The sequence below is a fragment of the Malus domestica genome, chromosome 13 (assembly GCF_042453785.1).
Source record: "Malus domestica chromosome 13, GDT2T_hap1".
Classification (NCBI taxonomy): Eukaryota; Viridiplantae; Streptophyta; class Magnoliopsida; order Rosales; family Rosaceae; genus Malus; species Malus domestica.
Window position 1 is genome coordinate 16,802,820 of NC_091673.1, and position 16,685 is coordinate 16,819,504.

The window sequence follows — 16,685 nt, forward strand, 5'->3', positions numbered from 1 at the left end:
TACTTCGTCCATTAATTCAAAAACTGGAAAGAAGAGAAAGAAATTGGCCGGTGGCCGGAAAGTTCTGCTCCCCACCTTATAATGCTCTCGTCAATTGTCACTCCGAGAGCATCCGATTTGTTCTGTTTATTTTACGACAACTGACAAGGGAGGTAAGAGGAGGAGTTGGGCAAATGCTCACCACCACTAGAGCTACAAGTCTTCACGTATATTGACATTGAGTTCTAGACACAGTAAACAATTGGGTGCATTTAGAAGATCGTTTAGTGGGTGTCCAATATATCCAAGCCCCTTCATATCTTTTGTCATTTGGCCCATGTTGGATCGTTGGGTATGAAGTTTAAGGCTTTGTGCGTTTGCAAAATTGGGGAGGGAATTTTCGGGGGTTGTTTATGTCATTTGATTGAAATTAGACGGGTGATATTATAAGCGAAGTACGGGCACACGATATACACGGAATGGCTCTAACGATGTGAATGGCTGGTTAAAAAAAATAAAAAATAAAAAAAATAAAAAATAAAAAAAATGAAAATTCTCTTGCAAAATAAGAAGAAAAAAAACTCTTGACAATTTTTTTTTTTTTTTTTAAGAAATGTGATGCACATCTTAACGACAATGGATCCTACTTGTGCTTTGTAAATAGTTTTAACGAAGGGATACTTTGGATGCGGTCCCTAGCTATTAATATTCTTTGATTGAAACCTTGTTAGTTTTTAGTTTTTTATTGAGGTCCCTGACATTAATGTAATAATGTAAGTTACTATATTTTTTAAATTAAAAATTAAAAATTGAAATTTGTAATTGTTTATATTAATGAGATTTTAAATAAAACCCATAATTTATGGGATTAAAAATAATAAAATATAAATTATACTCTCTATTATATTGTGTGTGTGTGTGTACATATATGTATGGGTACATTAACCAAAATTAACAAAAAAAGTTATTGTACCAAAACATGGATACATTCTCAAATCAATGAAAAAGAATGTACCCATATAAGTTTAAACATGGATTAAAAAATTTGAATGGATTTTATATTAAAAAAGGGTACATTTTACATATAACAAATTGATATATATGAGAATGGGTACATTGATGATTAAAAAAATTGAAAAATTATATGAATGGGTACATTTAAGATTAAAAAATTGAGAATCTTTATATATATATATATATAACTAATAGGTACAAACTTAATTTAATTTAATTTTTTATTATTTTGAAAATGTTTGAATTGAAAATTAATTAGAAGTTTAATAGAGGTGTGAGTATTAAACCCTAAATTAATTACTAATTTTTATATTAAAAAATTATATAATAAACATGTAAATTCATTATCACATTAATGCTAGGGACTTGAATCAAAATTTGAGAACTAATAAGGTCTTAGTCAATGAACAGTAAGAACTAGGGACCGGATACTAATTTTTCCTTTAACGAACTTAGATAATAGAAGTAAGTGAGACATACCTTGAATTTTGAGAAATTAAGTGACAAAATTTGATTTTTCAAAGCTTAAAAATATTGCCGTAAACAACCATAACCTTCTTAATTATACCTTAAATAGATCATTTAATTCGTTATCTAAATCGAACTGTGCCTAACCCTAGATGTCCAAAGGGATGCTTGAAATTTTTGATCCAATAACTAAAAATAGAGAAGTTAGTAAAAATTTTTATTAGATCAAATTTTAAGGATCTGAATTACTTGATCCTTGAGCTTTGGAGGACGGATCTCTTTCCATCATTGGGTACACCTCCAAATTCCAATCATCATCAATGACAATAAGGGTTTGTAGCGTTAGTAATTTAATAGCCAATTCTAATACAAATTTGTAACTTAGGTCCAAAACGGAGAGTTGTGTGAGTACAACCAAGTCCCGCAGCGAACCCGAAATATGAGTTTTGGCACCTTGAGTGTTCGAGAGACAAAAACCAAATCATGACTTTTTCTATTGTTGCTTCTCTTCTAGTTTTTGTTTGACAATTCTCACAAGCGCAACAACAGCAGCAATAACAGAAGCGTTTTTGGCATCAGTTTCTTTTGTTTTGGCAAGAATCTCAATTCTCAACCCGGAAAAAATGGCGGCATCGTTGATACTCTCCCGAAGAATTTCATCTGTGGGCGTTTCTCGCACTCTCCAGGGCATGTTCTTCCAAACCCACCTTTTTTTTGCAAGAATATGTTATTATTGTTTGTTTCAGTTTGTTGGTTTTGCACATATAAGGTGTTTGGCTGCTGAGAAAATGGTGGGGAAAAGGTAAGCTATAAGAAGTTGTTGTTTTCTCTTGTTTTCCACGGTTTTGACATGTTCTTCTTTTAGGATAAATAAAAGTTAAGAAATTTGATTGTAGTGGGATTAAACTGACCACAAGTATTGAACTTTGCATTCAGCATTCAATCTGAATTGAGATATGTTAGCCTAGAAAAAGGTTCTAATTTTTAAACGCTTCATTCGAGTAAAAAAAGGTCGTACCCAGTGCACAAGGCTCTCGCTTTACGCAGGGTCTGGGAGAGGTGAATGTCGGCTAGCCTTACCCCCATTTATGGAGAGACTGCTCCCAAGTCTCGAACCCGAGACCTACCGCTCATGGGCGAAGGCACTTGCCATCGCACCAAGTGCGACCTCTAAACGCTTCATTCGAGTAATTTGAGAAATTTCTAACCCCTGCATTCATGAGGCTAATGAAACCATGTGACTTGGTGATCTGATCATGTTAATTGTACCAATAATATACTTTCATAGTTTGCAATAGGAGGGATACATCATTTACCATTTGTAGTTTGTTTCACATGTCAATACTTCCAAATGTTTCCAATTCTCGTGTGGGTTACTTACTGGAAACTTTAGCAGTTTTGCTTTACCAACTTTGTTAAGCAACGAGGGAAAGTGAAATGTTAAAATCAAGTTCAATCATATGGCTTATACTAATAGGTTCAGATATTGCTTTTAAGTCCGATTTTATCTTTTTACCATTGATAGAGGTGTGTGCAATCCTTGTTTGGATTGAGAGAAACAAGGTCAGAACCTCACTTTCTCATATGCCGTACTTCTCTTTCTCTCCAAAAGAGTGGGGAGAGTTGAAGAGAAAGAGAGATAGCTGTTGTTTACCTTTTCAATAGACCAAAAATGTTCGTGATCCAGACTTTTCAATGTCGGTAGCTGTTATAGCCAACATGTTTTTACAATAGCATCTGTACAGAATATTATGACTTCTTGGTCTTTGCTTATTTTAGCAAAAGTTCTGGATGGACTTATTTTTGAGTCAATCATCTGACGGTCACAGCAACTAGTTTGATGTTTCATGTTGTTTCTTATTGTTCTAATTCCACATGTCTAGCAGGTAATGTGCGGCCCTCTTGTCTGCACTTGGAATTGAAGGTCGCGGCTTTGATTAATGTTGTTGATAAAACAAAACAGTATAGCAGCTCCAGTGGTACAACGCAGTTTGATTTTACTGACCTGACGTAAGAAATTTGTTCCCACAACTATTGAAGATTGAAACTAGTTTTTCCTTGGATATGCAATTGTAAATTGTGTAAGACTTGTAAGAATCAAAGTATAACTACCAATTTCCAATTCTCTTGCGTAGTGTTCTATTCTTCTAGACGAGTTGCTCTTTTTTCTATTTCTTTTGTGTTTTAACCTTAGAAATATTTTTCTTTTAGATTTTGTAGATTAATTTGGCTACTTTAAACAGTCATTGTTTAATAATGTAGTTTGTAGTATGTGGGATGAAAATTTTAGGACTTTATATAGTGTGATTTCGCAATCTTTTAGTGGATCTCTGTAATTTTGGGTCCATCATTTTGTACATTATGTGGATATATGGAGGCAATGCTTGAGTTTACATACAGCTGTAGCTCAAAGCCTATAATTTAGGATCCAACGATGAATCATTTTCCCCTTTGTATTCTATTTTTATTGTTAAATTTACTTTCATGCATATCTAACATCCTTTAGTTTTATCCTCATAATTGAATATGGTCATATTCCAGTTCTCCTCATACTTGGTATCCAAAAGCTCGAAGTAAGCAGCGCAAGGTTATCCTGCACATGGGTCCCACGAATAGTGGTAAGACGTACAATGCTCTGAAGCGACTGGAATCAAGTCCATCTGGTATGTTGTGAGTGCTAAACTTGCAGTGTATTGATTATATAGTTTACCTAGTTATTAATTGGAAACTGCTATAATAATGCAAACACACCCGTGAACATAGTTCAGTGTTTTTCCTTCCCTACAGGAATATACTGTGGTCCTCTGAGATTGTTGGCTTGGGAGGTTGCAAAACGGTTGAACAAGGCAAAAGTTCCTTGTGATCTTATTACAGGACAAGAGAGAGACGAGGTTGATGGTGCAAAACACAAGGCTGTGACAGTTGAAATGGCTGATGTAACTTCCAGCTACCATTGTGCCATTGTTGATGAAATTCAGGCAAGTTGGTTTTATTTATGTGGACTCTAGGGATTTGCTTCCTACCATATATCAGAAGATTTTAAAGATCAGTCTGTTGTTCAAATTGAGATTGTCGTGTTTAGTGGAAAACTGGAAATGCATAATTATTGAGGTATAAGGACTAGTGAAGAATACTATTGTCCTGAACATAGCGAAATACTACCATCTAATAGAGGTATGTGTTGATGTAGCTGATTTTTCTTATGGTTGCAAGTCAACATGCATTCTGCCACATAGCGAAATACTATTGTCCTGAACATTGCTTTATGTATATTATTAAGTTAATTTTCCTTCTTTTGGACCAGATGTTGAGTTGTAAGACGAGGGGCTTTTCCTTTACACGAGCTCTATTAGGAATATCTGCCGATGAACTTCACCTTTGTGGAGATCCAGCTTCTGTTCCTCTTATTCAGGAAATATTAAAAGTAACTGGTGATCATGTTGAGGTAATAGGATATTTTTGTAGCTAGATTGGCTCAAGGTTTTTCTTGTTTAGTAATTTAGTTATTCTTGGACTAGAGTGCTAAGGATTCTAAATAATTCTCTGTTACTGATTTTTTTTCTTTGTGCATGGAGTTTATACATTTGAACTATTAATTAAGTTTTATATATTTAGTATTTACTGATCCCAAATTGTATCCATATCTAAGTTCATTTCACTTTGATTCATATATAAGTAATATAACTACTGTATTTACTGATCCCAAATATTATTTATTCTGGTTTCTGGTTTCCGCTTTAAAATTCGGTTGTATGCATAAGAGTAAGGGAACAAAAGAATCTGAATGTTATTCCGAGAAATTTTGAGAATGTCTACATGTTTTCCTTAGATTATTCAACAAAGGATTGGGTGAACATAATTTATTTTATCTGAAATTTTCATGTTTTGACTTTAGATGATATTGTATTGGTTAAGTGCTTTTATGAGTCTTATGCATTCAGTATTGCTATGCCGATCTGCTTTTTGTGTCTCATGTTATTCTCTTTGTTCCTCATAGTGTACTTGTTTGTGGCTTTGCTTTAGGTTCACTTCTATGAGAGACTTTCGCCTCTTGTTCCAATGAAGGTTCCTCTCGGTTCTTTTTCTAATATAAGGACAGGCGACTGCATTGTAACCTTTTCACGCCACAAAATATACAAATTAAAGGTAGTGATTGGCAGTTTCTTGTATTTGTTTTGGTATTCCATGATATATATAGGTGCATGTGTGTGCGGTTTATGTTTATCAAGATATCTTTTCAACATTTTTCCCAGAGGTCCATTTTCTTACGGTATGAATATGGTATGAGCTTTTAAACTTTCTAGGTATGCTTCATCCATAAGCCATATTTAGGTAGATAAGAAGAGCTCCTAGAACTTAGATCAGATATAACTTATAAGATCTTCGCTGGAGGGGGGAAAAAGTTGTAACATCCAAGTTTCTAACAGGCTGGGTTAACCTAAAGGATAGATTTTGTAAGACTGATTGACTGGGTATATTTGTACGAGACGCATGACTTATGTATGTTGGTTGGATGAGGAAAATTGATCTCAGAATAAGCTTTTCTGAATCTTGATAGTGAGAAGATTCTCTACTTTGAGTTACATGGGAGATGGGGCTGGGAAGAGAGACACTTGAAAGAAATTGGGACTTGAAGGACAATCTTGAGTTCAAAATGGTCATTGGTTGATAAAGCACCATTCTAATCTCAAGAGTGTCAACCCAATAGTCTGAACAGATCACACGTCCCTGATATATTAACATTCAATTTTATTTCTCGGCTTGCAGAAAGGAAATCATTTTGATGTTTTAGTTCTGACGCTGTTTCAACTTCTGTTGATGCTCTTTTTCTTCCTTGATTCTATTTACTGTCTATATTATTTTGTACTAACTTCTCAAAGTGAATTTGTATCGTCTATCGTATTGCTAGAAAGAAATTGAAACTGTGGGAAAGCATCTTTGTTCAGTTGTTTATGGTTCGCTTCCACCGGAGACTCGAACAAGACAGGTATTAGTTCCTTCCTTTGTATTTAAAGCTCATCTTGCCATGCTGCAATTGGTTTTCCTTTAGTCAGAAGTTTTTTACTGTCATGCTACACTCATTTGTATGTGAAAAAGTAAAATGCAGATTTCTACCGAGTTGTGGATTTGTGGTCGTGCTCGTGATTATTGTTTTATAGTTTCAACCTTTTGTGATCACCACATTTTCTGAGTTAATACACCCTTTAGGACTGCAGGCAACCATGTTTAATGATGCAAGCAGTGAGTTTGATGTTCTCGTGGCTAGTGATGCCATCGGGATGGGTCTTAATCTGAACATTTCACGGATCATATTCTCAACAATGATGAAATTTGATGGTTTTGAGATGCGGGAGCTCACTGTACCGGAGGTCAAACAAATTGCAGGTACTCTTTTCTTTGGCTAAGTTATGCTGCATATACGTTAGACTTTTAAGTATATAGCTGATATTCGAATTTTACCCTGATGCTAGTGCTAGGAGCCTATTTGGAAGTAGATTGTCATTAAAAGAGATAATGGAGCTTGAGTGCTACTTTACTCTCTCCTTATCTTTTTAAGTCGACTCATGAGGTCCGCGCATCATTCATTTCCCCTGCATTTAAGATTCCCTGATTTGCTCGAACACCTTACTGTCTCTCTCTTAGCTATCGCCAGAAATACTTCATAAGTGGGAGGATACCTTAGCCTAATAATAAGAACTAAAATGATAGCTTTCCATTTCATTGAGGTGTATCTGTAGTTCATAAAGTTGCTGTTGTGTGTTATGCCGTAAACATTGTAATGTGCACTAACTTATAGTTATTTGGCGCAATGGTAACTTGTTATTCTCTTACCTTGAAATGATGGATTCCGTATATAAGGACGGACATGGTTTTTATTGCAGGAAGAGCCGGCAGGTATGGATCAAAATTTCCTGTTGGTGAAGTGACTTGTTTAAATGCAGATGATTTGTCCTTGCTTCATTCATCGCTAGAATCCCCATCTCCGACTCTTGAGGTGATTATACTATAATGAAAATGTTCATTGCATCCACTTCTGGATGTCAGTTTGTGGTTTAGTATGGTGTTACTTGTCTTCTAATTGGGTGCTGTTGTTATAATGCAGAGTGCTGGATTATTTCCTACCTTTGATCTTATGTATATGTATTCACGTTTACACCCAGAATGCGGCCTCTACCAAATTCTGGTTGGTTTCATTTGATCATTTCTATATTGTCGTATGTTCTATCTTTAAATGTTTGCATACAACCAACGGGGGCTCAGTGGCAGTGGGTGAGGCACATGGGAAATTATAGAGCTATTCAGTGATTAAATTTCAGTTGTGCTTCACACTGATAGCAATTTGGTTCTGGCTGCTCGTTGAACCCAAAGATATAGATGATTTCAGAATGGTGTAGTCTATCTAAGAGGATCTGAACTTTTTAGGTGATACATGTCGAGTTGTATCCAAAACTACTCATTTTGTGTTTGCTATGAGTCTATGACAACTTCAACCAAAACTAAAATTATCATCTAATGAAGAATTAATTTGATTGTTTGACGGTCCATTTAACTGAATTTTAATCCTCTTGTTATATATATATCTACACACACACATATACATATCATTTTCTTCTCCTACGTGTTGACAGGAACATTTTTTAGAGAATGCCAAATTATCGGACAATTATTTTATTGCTGACTGTGAAGAAGTATTGGTATGCCTGTCAACCTCAATGCTATATTTCTTCTTGACAATCATGTACGACAACTGACTTTGGTATTTTTTTTTTCTCCCTCTGTTGCTTCCACCTTGACTTTGATCAGAAAGTTGCTGCTGTTATCGATGCGTTGCCTCTTGGGTTGCATGATAAGTACCTTTTCTGCATAAGGTAAAAACTTTTGCCCGAGTTTGCCTTTGTAAAATTTAGTTCGCCATGCATGGTTGGTAGATTTCTGTAACTTTTTCGGATTCAGATTATTCATCATTGTGATTTGCAGCCCAGTTGACATGGATGACGAAATTTCATCCCAGGGTCTTACGCAGGTAACATTGTAATACTGTTCACGAGTGTTGTGAATGTTTGTTTCTTTATCGGAAACCATTATAACCGTTTTGTCCTTTTATAGTTTGCACAAAATTATGCACAGAAGGGCATTGTTCGGCTCCGTGAAATATTCACGCCAGGATCACTTAAGGTACCAAAAACGGAAGCTGCACTCAAGGAGCTTGAATCCATTCACAAGGTAATATAGTTTGTTTAGATTGCCAATTGTGAGACAAATGGGGTTTTAATTTCCAAATTTCACCAGTGGAATGTTCACCCCCTGTCGATGGAAGTTACTAAATTGTAGCCCGTAAGATTTAGTTGTGGTAATCATTTGTTCAATAGTAAGACTCGGAACCAAAAGATATAAGTTTTCTGTGAGGCGAGCTTTTGATAAGTTTTCTGTTGGTGCCAAAATTGAAGGTTTTGGATCTATACGTTTGGTTGAGTTTCCGATTGGAGGAATCATTTCCAGACCGCGAGCTTGCATCTACACAGAAGTCCATCTGCAGCATGTGAGTTCACTTGTAACTAGCATTGGTTTTTCGGTCCTCAATTGCTTGGGATCTCTAATTTGTTCTACTTCGAAAGTGTAGGTTGATCGAAGACTTTCTGGAGAGGTTAGGATGGCAGAAGCCGAGAAGCAAGAGATTAGCCTCACGTACTCCCTCAACTTCACTATTATCCCGGAAAGCCAGACCGTACTTGTGAGATTTATCGTCGTTAAGTGTGTCCATTCCTTCTCGTCGGTGGTCAGTTGAACCATTCATGCGTCAACTTCTCAGACAAATCACGAAGCTCCAATCTTTGAAGAAAAGTTCTCTACTTTTTAATTTTTAACAGCCTGAAAAGCAGTTTAATTTTGTAATTATGTAGCAAAGGAAATCAAATCATTGGATTATTCTCTTGTTATGTATGCAAACATGGATGACAGTAATGGCAGTTAAATTGATGGATACAAGTTCAGAGCGGATCTCTCTCCAATTTTCTTATTCTTTTTCTTTTTCTTTTGTTCAATTTTATGGGGAAATTACAAGGAAATTCTCACCAAACACGGTTTTAAGATTAATTGAGTAGAAAATCACAAGACAAACTTTGCACAACAAAATGCTCTAAATTGCTTACACCAAATAAATACATCTTTGTTACCCCTAAGCTCTAAATGAAGTCTGAATACATCGTCTTTTAAGTGGCTCAGAACAACCTGTTAAGTTCGCTTAAATTCTTGAGGGCACGTCCGGGCCATTTAATTGCTTACATCACAGAAACACATGCCCCTTGTGCATTACTCTCTTCAACAGTAGACACTGCAGAATCGTTGCCCATTATCTCTTGCCCTCTTGCCTGCAACATCAACCTCTCAACATGTTTCTTCTCTTTCTGCATACTCTTACCCTCCAATTCTTTTATCAACATACTGTATGTGCTGTCCTTCGGAGAAAAACCCTTCAATACCATCTCCTCAAAGAAGGAGCAAGCGGTTGCAAGTTTACCATTCACACACAGCCCGCGTACCAGGAGTGCATAAGTTCCACCTTCAATGCCAATGTCATTCTTAAACATGTGATCTAACAAAAAGCAGAGCACCCTCATCCTTTTCTTTCTGCAGAACAACTTCAACAGCGGAGCATAGGTCTTGAGATCCGGCTTGCACAAATCCTCCTCCATTTTCTTGAGCCATTTGAGAGCAGCCTCTTCCTGTGAATGCGTAGATGCTATGTTAATCAAGGTATTATATGCCAAAACGTCCAGCTTTATACCTTGCTTTTCCATGTCCTCAACTATTTCCTGAACATCCTTAAGCCTACCGGCTTTACCAAGGAGGAAAATCAACGAGCTGTAAAATGAAGTATCCGGAATACAGCCACTCATTTTCATCTTCTCGTAAATATCCAAAGCCTTAGTTATCTCCCTTGCCTTCCCTAAAGCATGCATTATGATGGTATAAGTCACGGCATTTGGCTCACAACCCTTGTCCTTCATCTCCCCAAGAACTTCGGCAACTTTGCGAAAATCTTTGTCGTTACAATAAGCTTCAATCAAAGAGGTATACGAGAAAACATCAGGTTTAAACCTGTGCTTCTCCATCTCCTCCATTGTCTTCCTAGCAATGTCCAAGTTCCTATATTTGCACCACCCATGTATCAAAACATTGAAAGTACTAACATTCAAAGGTATGGATTCCTTAAACTCCAAGAAAATTTCGTGGGCAAGCTCAACGCTTCGCTCCTTCACCAATGCACCCATCAGAGCGTTTAGAGACAACACATCTTTGCTCACTCCAAATTGCTCGATTCCTCGAAATGCATCGATTGCCTCCTTGTACCTACCAGCCCTAGCAAGCCTCCTCATCACCTTACTCATCGTATCCAAACTAACATACCTTTCTCCAATTTTGTCCATTTCTATAACCAAATCCCACATAATGTCAAACTTCTCGGCTTTCCCCAAGATGTCAACCATAAAATTGTACACCTCCGGCGCATGCCTATAACCTGTTTGCATTTTTGCCCAAGTGAAAAACCCGAAAGCCGGAACCCATTCATTGCTAAACCTCCTCAAAACCCGTTCCACCAAACCGTTTGACAAATCCAAAACAATCCCACTTAAAGCTTGAGCTACATTTTCCAGCGACGGGTGCTGGTTTTTCAAAACTCTACTAATTATGTCTATGTCGGTATCCGCGATCTCGACAACCGGGAGCTTGACGGCTTTTTTGGGGTCTTTGAGCATTGGGGCTTCGACCCAATTGGCAAGTGAAGGGATGATAAAATCTTCGTCTAAACCTGCGGCTTCTGGGTGCTTGGTGTCCAAGAATTTAACCCAGTTCGGAAGGTCAGGTGACTCGGGGACTTGGGTTGGCTCTGTTGTGGTGCATAAGTGATTGGATAAGAAGTAATGCAGGAGTTTGATGTGGGTTTTGGAAATGGAGTAGAGATTGGGGTTTTGAAAGCTTCGAAGCATTTTGAGGGAGGCGCCAGCGCTCGGTTGGTGAGATTCGAATATGGAGGGATGGTTTAAAGCAGAAACTGAACTGTCCCGAAGGAATTTTAATTTTAACAAGAGCCTTGCTTCATATGCCACTTTGTGGCACCATTGATCTTGAGATTTGATATCCAGATTTCACCTGGAGAATGAGAAACACCTCAAAATTAATTTTAAATATTTTTAATTTTCTCAAATATCTTAACACAATTATTTCACCAAACAATATTGCTTATAACAAAGTCGAATAGTTAGAGATCATATCATTTTCTTCCTATTCTTCCTTGTTTCGTAATGAACAATATATCAAAAAGTCACACAATCTTTTTAGCAAAAAAATAAATAAAAATGACATAATTGTTGCTTACCTCCATACAATTCACATGTCTCAGTTCTCAAACTCATAATGTTATAGCATACATACTATTCTTCTTCTTCTTTGTCATAAAAGGCCAAAAGCACTCGCATTTATCAATCAACACTTACATGATCAACAACATGCCAACAAAAAATTGACTTGAAAAAACCCCGTTGTCATATGTTTTATGATGTGCTCAAAATAAATGGTTAGATTGGCCCAAGTGTTATGTTTTTCATGTATAGATTGATAATGTTCTTGGCGTTGTCACTCTTCTTGTATATAACAAATAAACAACCAAAATCAACAAAACCCCAGAAAAGCAGCTCACAAATGTAATTATATGAATGCATGAGGACTCGGCATCTTACTTGATAATATCAGACTCGTGTCTATGATCCTGATGAACTCTTTACGATACAAAAAGATCACTCTTTTTTCTTTATATACAACTCAGGCCAGGAAACACTAAAGAGCAACCCCTAAATCCAACTGAATCAGATGTAAAACAAATTCGAATATAATTTTCTAAATTCAGAATAAAAAGAATCTATTTGTTTAGAGCAGATGAAATTGCAGTCCCCAGGCGAAATTTCTAATTGTTAAATTGGATTAGACAAAATCATGAATTTTTTTTCAAAAGCCCAATTATATTAAATCACAAATTTGAAGCCGATTTTGACATGCAATAGGTTAATAAGGTAGGAATTGTTTCAGACTAACCTTGATGGTGTGCGTCGGAGGAATCGTCCAATTACCGTCGGAAAGCTTGAATCCGAACAAAGCTCCTAGGCTATAGGGAGATGTTGTTGATGTGAAATCCAACATACAAAGGTTGAAGGAGAGGAACTTCAACTTGAAAGATCTGCAGCAGAGTGGCTGCTTGGTGAGGAGAAGTCGCACAAGATTTTTAATTGGAAAACAAGACGACGGCCAGGCAGGAAGAAATCAGGAGGAAAGAGATGAGTAAGGGGCATTTTTGTCCATGTAAAAACATAATAATGCAAACTTAACAGGGGTAAAACAGGAAAAATACTGTGCTTATGAACAGTGTTTCAGAGTGTTTTGGGTTTTAGCGTAGATTAAACTAGCAAAAACGCTTGTGCTCCGCTGTGGAGAATGCCACAAGTATAATCTTATACAATCTAATTGTTTTTGTTATTCCTAGTTCACAGCAACAAAAAGGTAATTTCGCATTCTCCATAATTATACTTGATGCCAATTTTCATAGGTAATATACTAAGTTACCACCAATTGACTGTTCACAGCATCCATATCCCAATATGAATCTGAATTAAAAGACGGTTCCCAAAACTCAATACCTCCAAGATTTGTGATTCCCCAAAACTCTCAAATGCATCATATCCAAGCGAACCCAAAATTCGAAACTAAATTTGTACCGAAAAACATTCAAAAGTAAAGTACATTCACAATGTCAACCGAAATCAGTAAAGAAGAGCAATATTAGCAAACATGGAGTACTACCTCAGAAGGAATCCCGTTTTAGATAGTGTTCTGCTCTTTTATGAACCCTATAATGGCTACACAGATGCTATCCAGAGTCTCCAGAGTGAAAACATCGAATCTTTTACTTATTGGTGCAGACGAAAACTCTCTCCTAGCTTCGTGCCTGAAATTCAACATAACAATTAACAATAATTCCTACAAAAACAGAATTATAAAAAATAGGAACTCAAAATAATTAAATTACAGAAATTAACAATCACGTCGGAAAACTTGAACCCTCCCGCAGTCAGTCCTTGGTTGATATCCAGGTTCTGGTTCACACCTAAATTTATTAATATTGACATAATCACGAGACACGATTAGATTATTAGGTTCACAACTAAATTAAAAAACATTCACATAATCATGAGACATCATTCCAACTCATTTCATAAACCCAAAAGAAAATCTAGAATGAAACTATGATTTCCACCACAAAGAAGTTGGAATTCTCTACCGTCACCACCCTGTTTTCCCTGCCCAGAAATTGGAAGAATCCAATCTTGGACCCATATTCTCACACTAAATAATAGAAAAAAAAAATTCTAAAGTTTTAAGAAATTGGGAGCCAAAATTCCATTATTAACCAAAACAAAGAAAATATCTAAAACCCAGATTTGAAAACATAGAAACAAACATATATGCCACTCGCCATTTCAGTGGCATCTGGTTCTGTAAGGTTATTTATTTGACGAAAACAAGCGTAAAATAAATGGAGCATGTTCAGAAAATAACCCAGATGAAAATCCAAAAAATCAGAAGAAAGAAACCGAAAAAGACACGTTCCCAAATTTCTGGTTGAGGTTTTATCAGAAATTTGTAAATCAAAATTAAATTCCAATCCAAACTCAAATTCCAAAACAATCAGAGCATACAAATTCAATAACCCAAAAAGTTAATGAAACCAAACCTATTTCAATTCCAATATAATCCAGAACACCAAATTCGCTTACCTTCGGTCAAGCGGGTTTTGGAAAACGTTGCGGAGACCGGTGGTGCAGGAAGATTCACACGTTTGTTGTGGCGCCCTTCGTCGGATTTTGGGCGAAGCGGTGGCCGTGGTGGCGGTGGACTGGGTGAACTGGTGGAGAGGCAAGCGGGTTCAGAGTGCTTGAGAACATTGAAAAGAGTTGAGAGAGGAGGAAAGCACACGTAAGAAGGCAACGACAGTGCACAATCATATAAAAGCGAGCGTTAGAGTTTAAAAAATGGGAGTCGTTTCCCTTAAGGGCCTGCCCATACATATATTAGGCTCGGGGCGGGGCGGGGCGGCCCATATGCTGATTAAGCATACGGACGGGTCAAAGATGGAGCCGAAAGTGGAACTCCCTCTCAGTGTCCTCTGTGGTACCCTTGTATTGCAAATTAGACCGAAATGGTAAAACTGACTGAAAACAGTTGACCACCACAAAAATCCGTTTCTGCTTTGCTGTTTAGAGGTCAGTCCCCCGCTGCGCGCTCTCTCTCTCCCCCTCTCTCTCACCCCCTATCAGAAAATTCACTTACTTCTTCCTTGGGTCTTCGAATTTGACCAAAAAGAAAACTGATTTTTTTTGTTCTTTCTTTAATTAAGAAAATTGGGTGATTCAGTTCTCCATTTTTAGAAAATTTTGAAGAATCAGGTGTTTGTGGAGAATGTGTGGGTTAATTTTTGAGCTTTTTTTTTTTAAAATACCATATAATTGCAAACTAATCGGGCAAATGGGTCGCTGAAATTCACTATAAAAATGCTCCGCATAATTGTTAATTCTAACAAAATTGATAGAAACGAGTGGAAATTTGTAAGACCCATTTGCAGGAAGGAAATGGGTGTGTTTGGGTTAAAACTGGAACTTTGGGCTCAAAAGGAAGTTAGCCCAAAAGAAGGTCTAGAAGGAAGGAAGCCCAAGCTCAGCCGAAGCCCAAATGGTGGAAGAAGCCCTTTTCCCGACTAAGTGCAGATCACTTGAGCCACTTGTTCACCTAGACTAGCCAGCTATCAGCCCAAAAGTACTTTACAATGGTAGTACAAGTAAAAAGCTGATGAGTCACTACTCTTCAGCTGCATTCAGGCAAGATCGATGCTGCAGGCAGCCAAGCCAAATCATCTATAAAAAGGGAAAGAGAAATCAGAGACAAGGACACTCAATCAAACAAACAAATACACAAACTCTGCTCAAGCCAGATTTGCATACGAAGTTGTAGTCAGCATCAAGCCTTCATCCTTTTCAGGATCAAGCTTCACCAAAAAGCCTTTGTAAAAGCTCTGCCATCTTGTCTAAATCTTGTTGTAGTATCGATTCCCTCCTGTAAACTTATATCCCAATCTCCCCTTCTAGCTCTCAAACCCTTTGTAAATCACAAAGAGAGGAAGTTGCAAGACGATCAGCCTTGCCCGACAAGGTGAAACCTTACCCGACCCTCTTTGTTCTGTCTTTTCGTTCATAAATCTAGTAATATGATGTATACTTCCACCTGTATCCAAGTTATTTCTAGCAAATTTATGATTAAAAGGTGTCTTGGTTCTTGAATCTGGTCGGTTTAATGGTGCCCAACCATGAAAAAGTAAAGTTGGAATCCGCACTCATAGCTTGACCAGATCTAAGTTCTAACATTTCGGGCATATAAGATTTATCAATCAAAAGTCCTTGGTCTCAAGGCATAAAAAAAAACTTTATGTGGACTTAACCCATCCACGACAATCCTTGATAACAAGAAGTCCGAAGTTACTTGGGGCGCAAGTAATCAGCCTATTTCTTAGTTTTACTTTTGTTATATTATGATTGCCACAGAACGCTTGAGTATAGAATTAATTCTGATGGGAAGCCTCAAGGCCTATACCTAAGGCCCTACAAAGGCACCTATTTGGGTTTGTTCTGCTCTTCGGGCTCGGGTGATTAAAATATAACAGTTGTAATACTTCTGCAACAATGAAACAATCACTATATGTTCGAGTACTTGGTTAATTTTGATTGCGAGCCTCAAAGCCTACACCTAAGGCCTTACAAAGGCACATTTCATAGCTAACTTGGTCTCTCGGGCATATACAATTAAACTAAACATCATTTTTACATCTGTCATGCTAAAGATGGCAGTGGCACGCCTGAACACCTCAAGTTAATTTTGATTGTGAGCCTCAAGGCCTACACCTAAGGCCCCACAAAGGCACCTTTCAGAATTAACTCTGTCCTTCTCTTACAGCCCGCCAATAAGCAGAAACCCGATAGACAATATCAATCGGTGCCAACCTCTTGGGGAGATGTGTGCTCGTCGGCTAGGAAACGTCCCCATCGGAAATTCCTCTAGACGAACAGGGTGCTCTGTAGAAATTGAAAAGATAGAAAATTGATAGTTCATGATTTTGGTAGTCC

The 16,685-nt window shown here is 37.2% G+C and overlaps 2 protein-coding genes across 7 annotated transcripts; one reads left to right on the forward strand and one right to left on the reverse strand.

Moving 5' to 3' along the window:
- The first annotated feature begins 1,839 nt into the window (after positions 1-1,839).
- LOC103424039 (DExH-box ATP-dependent RNA helicase DExH16, mitochondrial) lies at positions 1,840-9,452 on the forward strand. Its single transcript, XM_008362106.4, has 16 exons — positions 1,840-2,148; positions 3,348-3,471; positions 4,003-4,124; positions 4,249-4,439; positions 4,766-4,906; positions 5,485-5,607; positions 6,371-6,448; positions 6,678-6,846; positions 7,344-7,456; positions 7,565-7,645; positions 8,091-8,156; positions 8,266-8,330; positions 8,440-8,485; positions 8,569-8,685; positions 8,910-9,001; positions 9,083-9,452. Exons 1-16 carry the CDS (start codon positions 2,085-2,087, stop codon positions 9,195-9,197), a joined length of 1,707 nt encoding a protein of 568 aa, XP_008360328.3. The 5' UTR covers positions 1,840-2,084; the 3' UTR covers positions 9,198-9,452.
- A 75-nt stretch (positions 9,453-9,527) lies between these two features.
- On the reverse strand, positions 9,528-14,835 carry LOC103424040 (pentatricopeptide repeat-containing protein At3g22670, mitochondrial). Of its 6 annotated transcripts, none has more exons than XM_029091880.2 (5): positions 14,289-14,835; positions 13,541-13,618; positions 13,315-13,459; positions 12,553-12,708; positions 9,528-11,613 (listed from the first exon to the last, which is right to left on the reverse strand). In XM_029091880.2, the coding sequence occupies exon 5, from the start codon at positions 11,448-11,450 to the stop codon at positions 9,741-9,743; it is 1,710 nt and encodes a 569-aa protein (XP_028947713.2). In that variant the 5' UTR covers positions 11,451-11,613; positions 12,553-12,708; positions 13,315-13,459; positions 13,541-13,618; positions 14,289-14,835; the 3' UTR covers positions 9,528-9,740. The 6 variants fall into 6 exon arrangements, with proteins under 6 accessions (XP_028947713.2, XP_070666487.1, XP_008360330.3 ...); XM_070810386.1 differs by having other exon boundaries at positions 13,557-13,618; positions 14,289-14,697; XM_008362108.4 differs by having other exon boundaries at positions 12,553-12,694; positions 13,557-13,618; positions 14,289-14,559.
- Positions 14,836-16,685: the final 1,850 nt, after the last annotated feature.

Excerpts from the sequence above, each read along its gene's own strand:
- LOC103424039 (XM_008362106.4), top strand. The coding sequence starts at position 2,085 with ATGGCGGCATCGTTGATACTCTCCCGAAGAATTTCATCTGTGGGCGTT. Across the intron at positions 6,847-7,343 it reads GGAGGTCAAACAAATTGCAG|GAAGAGCCGGCAGGTATGGA; the intron begins GTACTCTTTTCT and ends TTTTTATTGCAG. Across the intron at positions 8,486-8,568 it reads CATCCCAGGGTCTTACGCAG|TTTGCACAAAATTATGCACA; the intron begins GTAACATTGTAA and ends GTCCTTTTATAG.
- LOC103424040 (XM_029091880.2), bottom strand. The coding sequence starts at position 11,450 with ATGCTTCGAAGCTTTCAAAACCCCAATCTCTACTCCATTTCCAAAACC.